Source organism: Aptenodytes forsteri, unplaced genomic scaffold (genome assembly GCF_000699145.1).
Source record: "Aptenodytes forsteri isolate BGI_AS27 unplaced genomic scaffold, ASM69914v1 Scaffold96, whole genome shotgun sequence".
NCBI lineage: Eukaryota > Metazoa > Chordata > Aves > Sphenisciformes > Spheniscidae > Aptenodytes > Aptenodytes forsteri.
Window position 1 is genome coordinate 3,426,185 of NW_008795029.1, and position 11,588 is coordinate 3,437,772.

Below are 11,588 nucleotides of genomic sequence, written 5' to 3' on the forward strand. Positions count from 1 at the left end.
CTTGCTAGAGAGGTGGTCGATGCCCCAAGCCTGTCAGTGTTTCAGAGGCATTTGGACGATGCCCTTAACAACATGCTTTAACTTTTGGTCAGCCCTGAAGTGGTGATGCAGTTGGACTAGATGATCGTTGTAGGTCCCTTCCAGCTGAAAATATTCTGTTCTATTCTATTCTAAATTGCTTTATCCAAGACAGAAAAAGAGAGCAGTTTAATTGTGGAGTAAAATTCCAAAGTAACTTGACTGTAATTGTTTGCTTCTTGCATACCTTAGTTACAAGGCAAGGATAATCTCACTTGGGTATTTTAATTGTTATTTTAGTTCGTTTCCATTCTGGGATTAAAAAAAAATAATAATTTTTGTTAATTCCTGGCTTTGTTTTGGAAATCCACCTGGCTAATTGCTTAAACATGAAATTGCTAAAATTCACCCTGTATATGGACTTTGAGTGATAATTATAATCAGAATTCATTTTGAGTGTTAGAAAATACATATGGGTTGGAAGGATGGAAAGAATCTTTAATAGGTGCTGAACCAGTAAAACTTCCTCACGAGTTTGTGTCTTCTAAAAGTTACTGGCAACAAATTTTAGAGGCTTAGAAATTTTGCTGTTCCAGGAGGTTGCATTTTGAAGAAAACTGCTACATTCTGGTCCTTCCTATATTCAGATTAGTGTTGATATTTAAGTATTAAATAGAACAATTCTAATCCTGCCCCTTGCTTGTGAAGAAATTTGGGTGAAAGAAATTACCTGCTTCAGATGAGTGCAAGGGAAAAGATAACCAATGGTATTTAAAGTTGTATTGAAATTAAAGCTCTTAAATTAATTTTAAAATTACTCTGAAAATTTGGATATTCTGTCATGCCAGTAGGTGGCATTATTGGTATGTAACCAGAAAATACTTACAAAAGATGGCTTTAGGTCCTTTCACCTCTTACACGTCAAAGTAAGGTTTCACATTTTATGAGCATAAAGAACTTTAGTTTTGTTTTCATTTCAGATTTGGTAATTGGAAAAAAAAATTGAAGTCAAATACGTAAATTTTTAAGGTGTATTTAGACTCTTGCATTTCAACGCTGCTTAACTGCCTATTTATATGACAAGAAAAAACTTTTGCAATGTAATGTTATTGTTAATTTTATTTGCAAGATCAAACCCTCCCTGATTTTTGGCAGTTGACTGGAATTCTTCCTCTGGAACAGAAGTAGAGATCTATTTCAGAGCCCGTGATTCATGCTTTGGCAAACAGATATATGCCTGAACATTGGTTATAAAATGCCTGTATATTATTGCAGCTGAGGTAAATCCAAACAATTATTATTACCTAAAGTCAAGCTCAGGAAATAAAACTGTTGCTGCAAATAGGAATGACATTTTGAAAAGTCTAGAAAGACTTTTTTAAAAAGTCTGAAGGTAGACCACACAGTTTATTTCAACACAGACTTGGAAAGACTGGTTTGTAATAGCTATGGTATTACTAGTCATATCTAAGGATGATGAGAATCACCTAAAAGTCTGAGTTGATGTAAGAAATTACTTAAGCACTTGGTGGTACTACACACCGGGGAAGCTGAAGTCTTTGTAGAAGTGCTCAGAATTGCTGTATAAGCACGTTGTCTTAACAGGATGGTGTGACTTGTTCAATAAGCAGAGGTATTTTTACTTGACTTGGCACACAGCTAGAGACAATCATCTGTGTGTTGTCAGAGCTTATGGTAGGTTGATACCCTCAAAGAGTTCAATGTTTTCTGAAAATCAGGCTATAACTAACTAATCATAAAATATCTATGGTGTTTGCAAGAGACGTGAAAAACTGCAACTTCACAGGAGTGACATCTGAGGAGTTAGCTCCTAGGATATAATTGTCTTCTTTCTTTTTTCTTTTCTGTCGTCTTTCCCAGATCTTCTAAGTACACCTTTTATACATATTCTGTATGTATATGTAATCTAATAATCTAAAACTTGTCAAGTTGATGCTTCTGTGGTAAGGAATGATTTTCTTTGAAGGTGATGTGGACTGGATAAAAAGCACTTTAAATGGCACCTTTAAACTAATGTTTTTATCCTAGCTGTGTCTTCAAGACTCCTCTTGTACTTGGAAGAAAGCAACGGTTCAGGCTCAGTGATTTAGGGTAGATTTTGTAAAGCAAAATGCATAGAAAATACTGTAAACAGTCCTTGAGGGAACTGCTTGGCATTTGATTTCCATTTCACCTGATCTAGTGTTGGGGTTGAATGAGATAGTTGTCAAGTATTGCATTGGTCACTGTATTGAGACAGGTTAATGGGTTTGTTTCCTGCTGTCATGATACTTTGAGGTGGAAGCCTGCCCCATTAATTCATATAGAAAACTTTTCTTGTTATGATGTTGATATGATACCTTGTTGTTCCAGGATGTTTCTTTTAGACACTTCTTTTGTTACCTCTTGTTCAGTGGTAGTTGTGTAGATAAGTTGAGGACTTCCCTCAACTTATTTGGTTGTGTCCTGACTACCTTACCAGTTTTCTGTAGCTTTGAAATTCTCACTTTCTGTGCATTGTTTCCCATCTTGACTATAGATGACATTGAGCTCTGCTTCACTGCCATCCAAAACAGGATTCATTCTCATCTCTATCTCAGCTTCAGAGATTGCGCACCTGTGTTTGAACTGTGTGAAGATTTGGAGCCTTCTAGAGACTCTTCCTCTCTCTAGTGAGCTTTTTCGATTTCATTACTTGGAGTCTTCAAAGGCACATCTTTACTCTTATTTCTATGTACTAGACTGTCATGTTGAGTAATGGACTTAAGTTTTTCCTGAGATCTGCCTTCCTTATCTTTCAGTCTCCATGATGAGCTTCCATAAGGTCTCCCATACCTTTAAAAAAAAAGGTTTGGTAAGTTTACCACTTGGTAAACTTGAGGCTTTTGTTAGATTTCTATTGTTTGGTAATGCCTTGAGGAAAAGAACCTGTAGCCTGGTCACTGGGCAATTTTCGTTGAAGCCCTGGAGTTGGAGTTAGCTGTGGAAGTTTCTGTGGTAGCAGAGCCAAGTGAAAGTGTGCAACTGAAACTTTCAAGTGCATGGGATAAATTACTCTAAGGCACGTTGCTGTCAGTTTTATTGACAGCAGCTCAAACAGCTGGATAGAATGGTACTTCTGATTAATGAAAGATATTTTAGAAGTAGCTCACCTTTTTGTAATTCTTGCATTTTTTTTTTCATATTGGAAATAAATGCATTGCCTTGAACAGAATCCAAAGAAAGCGTTAGAAAGCTGCTGTAAATCTGCAGTTCTGAATGATTTCACACTGTGGTTTTCCTTTCTGTTTGCTGGAGATGCAGATGCTTTGCTCTTAACTTTACTAGGGAGGAGGGTACTACTAAAATCATACTGAGCTGTCAACTGCATGGCTGAACTAGCCAAATGCAACTTTCTTGAGTAGGATAGCGGCAAATAAGAAATAGCTGAAGATGGTAGGAAGACAAGTAGAGGCCATGACTAAAGATCAGTGAGTCTAACGTAAGGTCTTCTAGAACACTATAGCAGTGTCTGTAATAAGGCCTGTGACTTGCAGAGACCCTGAGAGAAATCTGTAATCTGATAACCCAGAGCTTTTCAATTGAAAAAAGAACCTTTGCAAAAAATTAAGTGGACTTAAGCTGTAAGAGACCCTGCTCACTTTTCAATTCCAAACTTGGTAATTTTTCAGACAGTTTTTTACGGAGACCAACGTGGGGTTGGGTAGTGACACATTGGAAAGAGAGGGGCAGATTGTGCACTTAAGACTAGTTTGCTTTTTGTTATTTAGGGTTTTGTTTATTCTAAGCAAGGTTTGATGGACAGGTTTGGAGCTGGAATTAGCTTTGTATTTGCTTTACAAAATGGTTACAGTATGGAATTTCGTTAGTGATATTGATACCAAATTCCCTCTCCTTCCCCTCCTATCTCTTTTGTTATCAAAAAGAAGAAAAAATCCACGTGCAGAAGGCTGCCAAAACTGAATCTACAACATTGTCCAGATAATTCTATAGTTTTCATGTAATCTTATATCAATCATTTGCATCTTAAGCAGTACAGGTACTCCAGCTTTATATAAAGTCTATTCCTATATTAACTTTTTAAAAAATTCCTGAAATAAGGAATGTAATGTTCCAGATGGCACTTGGCCTTCTCAGAAGTGACATTTGCAATGGAATCTAGTGTCCATGTCACTTCCTTAAATCTTCTTGTTCATGGAAAGTCTCACTGATCTTTTTTGGTCTCCCAAAAGAGACCCGTTGGGCTCTTCAACTGATATTCTCTCAGTTACGAGTTTTATCAGGTAATTGATAGTAATACTGTCTTTCTGAGAGCGTAAGTCATATTTGACTTGTATTGAGACTGGCTTAATAATACTGCTGTCTTCGAGTTGTGTAGCTGTTGTTAAGCTAGATTCCAACTGCTCTGTTAAAATCATCAATTTCAAAGCTTATGTAGTTAAGACAAAAGTTTGTAGAGTTCATAAGAGTGGTTATACTGTAAAATGCAATCTGCAGGTTAATTTTCTTTAGACTTTTCTTAAAATAACACTTTAACCTTCAATCATGTGGAGTATTTACTTACAAAGTGGTCTGCTGGACAGAGTTTGGTTGAGACTGTTGCAGGAGGTGGTAGGAATTATGTTGCATTCTGACAAACTACTCTCTTCTCATTCTGCATGTTCTTTTTTTGGGATGTAGTAATTCCAAAATTGCTTGCACAATTACCTTCTTACCAAATCCATATCCACCATATACAATATTGCCTCTGTGCTAGAAAACAGACTGACAAGACTTTGTTAGAGACTGCATTATCAGGAAACTGACGTGTTTTTCCAGAAAACAGACTGACAAGACTTAGTTTGTTAGAGGCTGCATTATCAGGAAACTGACGTGTTTTTCTGTTGCCTTCTTTGTTGCATCACTCCCATTGCTCTCTTTCACAAGTAAAGAAAACATAAAGACAGATTACATCATAAAATGGTACAGCAGCTAGAATAAATGGGATTTTTGCTCCTGAGGCAAGGAGTACCTCAGCCCAACCTCTTTGATCTGAAACACCAAATTCAAAGGCACTACTGTTACGTGAACTGGAGCAGTCAGCTTTTAGACAGATCTACTGCTTTGTCTGCAGAGAGCACTCCTTTCTCTAATTTTAGATGTACTGTGTCTTTTTCTGTGGCATGTCAAGTTACTTAAAATGTTCATAATTGCCTGTATCACCAGTCTGTTTCACTGCTAAAATTCTGCAAGGGATTCTTTGTTTTTGGTAAAATTCTTGGGTTTGTTTTCATATGCAAGCAAAGGTCCGGTTCAAGAGTTCTCCCCTAAATGCAGTCGGTAACCAAGAAGGCTATTTACCGCATACTGTGTAGGGAGAGAGCACTTACTTGGAACAGTTTGTAGACAAATAATAGATTTTGTTAAAGGGTGCTGCTGCTTTTGCTGTGCAAATTTTATGTAGCATTACTCCTTGATCCCATCAGTATCATTATCTTCGATTTGGAGGCATTCTGGAACTTCATATTGATGAAGTTTGCTTTCATTTAGGTTTAATGTTGCTTATAAGTTACTAAGAGTAGTCTTCCAAACTGGTGATGTTTGGGAGACTGAGAATTTAGGTAGTAGTTATGTCCGTCAGTATAATTTTTTTGTGTCCTTTACCTGGCCTTTTCCATGTATTTTGAAGTCTTTAGAAGGAGAAAAGAAAGAAAAAATGTCAGGAACTTGCAGTATTAATACGTGTTTGTTTTGAAAAGGAAGAGGAGTTGGTGCCAGGGAAGCTGTTTGCAAACTTGCGGTTTAATTTTTACATGCTGTTACGCACACCGTATGTTGGCCACAAAGTTCAGGATTATTTGGATTGCAGTGATTGCTGTAAGAGTAACAGTAATTAACAAATGATTAGTAAAATTCCTTTGAGAAACTGAGCTGTCAGTCACTTGCAAAGCTAAGTTAATGAAGTTACTTCTGCTTGTATACTTACAAAACAAACAAACCACACGCACAAAACCACTGTGAAACCAGAGCATTATGAGCCTTTGATGAAAATGCAGGTGGATATGAGAAAAATGTTTGCGCATCAGGTAAATGAGAAAATAGGAGGATGCACTTGGGCAGAGACAAGTTGAAAATACCCTTAAAAAAAACCCCTCCTCTGTTTTTCCTTCCTCCCTCCCCGCCCCCGTTGTTGAAAAACCACACGCACAAAACCACTGTGAAACCAGAGCATTATGAGCCTTTGATGAAAATGCAGGTGGATATGAGAAAAATGTTTGCGCATCAGGTAAATGAGAAAATAGGAGGATGCACTTGGGCAGAGACAAGTTGAAAATACCCTTAAAAAAAACCCCTCCTCTGTTTTTCCTTCCTCCCTCCCCGCCCCCGTTGTTGAACATTTACACTCTTTCCTATTTAGTGTATCTTTGACTTTGCTTCAAACTGAAGTGTGTGTTACTGTTCTTCCAGTTACACTTGCATTTCCTTGCCAATCAGTTCGTGCTGTATAGACAGACGTACCTTGCATTTTCTGTATACAGCCAGGTTGGTTCAGTTGCATGAATTAACTCTGGCACAGCACCACAGAAAATGTTAATGTAATTAAAAACTTGAAAGAAGCATAGTGTGTACTCTACCCTTCATGCAGATGTTTTAGTTGCAAGATAGCTATTTGTATTCGTAGAATTAAACGACTAATATAAGGATGCTGGAGGCCATCTAATCTAACCTTACAATCAAACCAGGGCCAGCTTCAAAGCACAGAGCCTTCAGTAGTTGAATTTTTCTATGTATCTCCAGGGAACCTCCTAGGCAACCTGTTGCTGTGCTCTACCTTTCTCACTGTGAATTTTTTTCCTCATGTCTGGTTGGAATTTGCTGTGCAGCAACTTGTGACTGTTGCCTCTTTTCCTTTTGTTGTGTCCTCTGTCATCTCTGTAACTCTTCATTTGATAATTGAAGGCAGTGATTAGATTCCCACAAATACACCCCTCGTCCCACCTTAATCTTGTCTTCCACAGGCTGAACGCGTCAAGCTCCCTCAGCTTCTCCTTGCACATCATATGGTCCAGTACCCTAGCCATATTAGTGTCTTTCTGCTGGACTCTCTCCTGTTTGTTAATGCCTCTCTTGCACTGTGGGCCCCAAAACTGAAGAGTAATGCAGGTACAGCTTAAAGAGTACTGGAGTAAAAGGGAATAATCACTTCTTTTGTACTTATTTCTGTACTCTTCCAAATGCAGGCCAGGATGTGGTTAAGTCTTCATTAGCATAGGGGTGTACTTCTGGGTCACATTCAGCTTGTTGTCCACCTGGACCCCCAGGTCCTTTTCTGCACATCTGCTTCCTAACCACTCGACCCCTGACCTCTGCTGTTGCGTGGAGTTACACTGTCACAAGTGCAAGATTTTTGCATTTGTCTTTTCTGACTGCATAAAAGTTTTTAAGAAACCACATGATAGCATAAAGAATTACTTGATTTTTAAACGTAGCAGAACAACAGTGTCTCTTGAGTGCATCTGAAGAGTTGATAGATGATCAAGATGATTAGGGAGAGTCTCATGGCAATACTGTTCTTTATGAAGTTGTCCTACTAAAGTATTGCTAGAAGTTGTTGTCTTAGGAAAAAATGGATAACATGGATGGTTAGAAATCATCATGGCTAGAGAATATCTACCTGTGAATTCTTAAAGGACCTAGCAATGGTACTTCTCTCCTGCTAATTCAGTATATGTATAATTCATATAGTACCAGAAGGATAGAAAGCGACATATCCTGCACCGATTTTTTGAAGGGCTCAGATAACTGCAGATGAGTAAGTCAGACTTATGTTAGGCAAATCAGTTGGGCGCCTATCGGAGAAGTAGTAGACGTATGGATAAATGTGTGATAATGGGCAGGAGTTAACAGGGCTTTTCTAGAGGGAGAGGGAAGTTAGGAAGTTAGGTCTTTTCAAAGTCATGCTTTGAAAGAGTCAACAACCATGTAGATAAGGGTTATCTAATCAGTGCGATGTCCTTGGATTTCTTAAAAATAACAACAAAAAACCCTTGATTATCAAGGTCCTTAATCAGCCTGTTAAAGAAACTAAGGTGTCATAGAATGGGGCAGTACTCCCATGGGTTAATAATTGGTGAAAACCAAACTAGGACCCCAAGTGAGCTATTAGCACTCAAGAAAGATCTTGAAGTCATTCTAGGTTATATTATGAAAATGTGGTATCGGTGTTTGGTGGGGAACAAGCAAATTGAATTTTGAGAATTATTTGGAAAGGAACAGGGAATAAAATAGAAAATGTGCTATGGAGTTATAACATATGGCATTCCTTTGTCAAAAATAATGTGTCCATCTCTGTCCTCTGCAAAAATAAATTTCATATGGTAAGAGAACTAGAAAGTGTATGGGCAACAAGAGCCATCTAAGGTAAGAAAAGACAATCAGATAGATGAGGCGTCTTAACTTTGGAAAGCAGTTACAAATCTTATTTTATACTGGAAATATAATCTTCAGATTGCTTTGTTGTTTTTAAAGCAATGAGGAGAAGGTTAAAAAAAAGACATGTTGACCTCCAAGAAGCTGAGAAGAAGATACACAAGCACTAATAGCCAGGGTAGTTCATATCGCTTTACTGCATTCTGCAGAGAGGAAGAACACACACAAAAGAGGCGGTGAATAGTGATGGGTGTACTTGAAGGAACAGGAAGGCATAACAGACTTATGTTACAAACTAGATAGCTGCTGAGTTTCTGAAAGAGCACTGGAAAGTTGGTTAATAATGGAAGAATGACAGGCTACTGCATCCTATTCAAATTTGGGGGACTGAGAACAGGTTCTTGTGTGAAGCTATCAGGTTGACATGGTGTAGTAATAGCAGCTAGGAAACACAAGCCTTTTGGAAAGCAAGGGCTTAAACAAGATTTGAGTTGTCCCCAACTTTATGTAGACTACCTGAATGTGTAAGAGGGATGGTAGGCATCAAGGACTCATTAGGGCCCTTCCCGATACAGCCGTTGTAAAAATGCTTGCTTACTGCTTCTGTATTGGATAATGGAAAAAAGAAAGGAAGAGGAATGGGAATTGTCCCAAGTCTTTCTGGCACCATTAGCCCCTTTAAAAGTGATCTGAGGGAAAGAACTGCTAAACCTCTCACCTGACAACCAAATGACAGATGTTTCAGCAAAATAAATGTCTCCAGTATTTTAAGACTTGTTTGTCCCATTATTCTTCTTCTGTACTCAGTCTTTGCTTCTTTTTTGTTCGGTTTGGTTTTTGTTTTGTGCTGGTTTTGTGGTGGTTTTTTTTTTTAAACTGGCATGAAGCATCGAATTGCTAGAGGATACCTGGCTTGGTATTTTTGTAGCTGAATTTTTGTTTTACATGGCTTAAGACTCGCGTACCTATCAATGGTGATTATGGATGGCTTATGAACAGGAAGAGAGCAGGTTTCCCTGCAGGGTTGGTCTACTGTGTTGCACGTATTTTGCTCAAATACTGGATTCTTGAAGACTTTTGTTCTTTAATTCCCTGCCTTCAGCTGGCAGGGGGCACTTAGAGGAAAGTTGGGGATATTCTCTTCGAAAGGCCTGCGCTAACCAAATTTTATCTCCTGCAGACCAGCATGCCTCAGAAGGGTATATCATATGCTGGGGCATTGGGCGTGTTTTTCAGGTGGTGTGGGAAAAGATTTCAATAGCCACAAAGGATAGGGGTAGAAGAGGAGGGGATTATGCTTTCTGTCAGATGCCCATTACCTCTATTACTCTGCTTTGAGAGAAAAATTGGAATATTAGGAATTAAAACATGTTCATACTAGATCACTGACCTATAAGGTTACATAAGAGAGGGTTTGAGAGAACATATTGTGACTCAAAATTTCTTTTTTTGCTTCAAATGTGTAAATGCTACGTTTATATTGAGACTCAATGCAGTTCAGAGCTAGTTTCTATTAATACGCATTGGTAGTATAGATGAAACTGGAATTGCTAAAATAATACCATGTGGCTGACCTGAAGCTATCTACTTGTATTTGTTTTAGGGGTTGTTTCTCTATTGGCCGTTCATCCTTCTACAGTAAATACGCTTGGAAAACAGCTCCTGCCAAAAACATTTGGACAGTCTAATGTCAACATTGCACAACAAGTGGTAAGGAGACTGCGGGTTTTTTATTGCTTGTACTATTGCTTAAACATACTGTAAATCTGACTTGTAGCTTGATAGCCAGTATCACTTGTCATGGGCAGATAGTCTAAGCTTGTTTTTAATTTTAATAGACTTACGTTAAAACAAATGTTCTTTTGCATAAAGAAATGCAAAGATTACTCTCAAATCAACATGCAGATACCTGAATATTCGGGTGGCTTTATCTTTTGCTAGTTGTGCCACTTAAAATCAGTGGCTCTTTCAGATTCTGCTTTGAAATCTGGCATAGGGAAATGTAAATTAAGTTCATCAGCACATTTTTCTTGAGGTTGAAGTTAGGTGGAACAAAATTGAAAACAGAGCTACGTTTCTTAGTGCTTAATGTAGATATCCTTTTGCTTAAATACTTATTGTGAGCTTTATGTGAGGTACATGAAATTAGAGGTTTCAAAGAATCTGATAATGCAACAGATAACAGGTTATGAGAAGTCACTTTTATAGTGATCAAAATTAAAATTTGGTGATCTGAAGAGAGTTGGTCTCAGTTAATCTTCTGGAAAGCAACTGTAACGTGTAAACATCTGAAATGGAATGTCTTGTATTTGGGTTTCTTCTTGATAGGAAAGCAGTTTCCCATCTGCCTTTCCCAACTCTAAGCTCTAAGGAGTGTTCTGTAACTGAGGCTGCCTGAATCTCTAAACTGTACCACTTCAACTGTACAGATGTAGTGCAGATCATTCACTGTGCTGTATTTCTGGCAGTGGCGGTGAATTATCTACTGCAGCAGCCACTTGGAAGTTAAGAGTGTAGCGAAATGAGTTTAACTGAATGAAATTGCTCCTTTAGTAGGAGGTGTTTTATCAGTAAATTTCCAAACAAGGAAATTCAGAGTAGTTAGGCATTCTTTTAATTTAAAATCAGTAACCAGCAGTAGGAGAATGTTTTAACTATAGAGTATAGGCCATAATGGCACAGAGGGGGTGTCCCTTTGGGCATTATTGTGAGACTGTGTACATACTTGAGTTTAATGTTGAAAAGGAAATCTTCTTTCAGGTAACTTACAAAATCTTTTCTTAAAGTACCAAAACCAGGGGATAATTATGAAATTACAAATAATCTGTTTTTTAAAAAACTTTCAACAATGAGTAAATTAGTGTTTACAACAATGTTTAATTACATACAAAATAAATTCTTGTGTCTTCCATTACAAGTTTAAATTGACAAATCCTCATCTGTATTAGCTATGATTAATTTTACACGGTAACATTATTAAAAAATACAATTCTGAAATAATAACAGCTCTTAATGGTGGTTTTGTTAGTATGATTACTGTGGGAAATTTACATTTGCAGTCATAATTTTTTTCAGCACTTTAAGTCTTACTCTGAGCATATTAGCACTAATTTTTTTGTGAAAGAAGGGGCCCATATCAGCATATTTGTATTGGCTGAGGG

The 11,588-nt window shown here is 37.7% G+C and overlaps 1 protein-coding gene across 3 annotated transcripts in view; it reads left to right on the plus strand.

Annotated features, from left to right (window-relative positions):
* TFDP1 (transcription factor Dp-1) overlaps positions 1 to 11,588 on the plus strand; it is a 54,861-nt gene that overhangs the window by 25,190 nt on the left and 18,083 nt on the right. For all 3 annotated transcript variants that reach the window (XM_009276085.2, XM_009276084.2, XM_009276086.2), the window contains exon 3: positions 10,031 to 10,137. In XM_009276085.2, the coding sequence (XP_009274360.1) occupies positions 10,031 to 10,137 (107 nt within the window). The remainder of the gene's footprint in view (positions 1 to 10,030; positions 10,138 to 11,588) is intronic.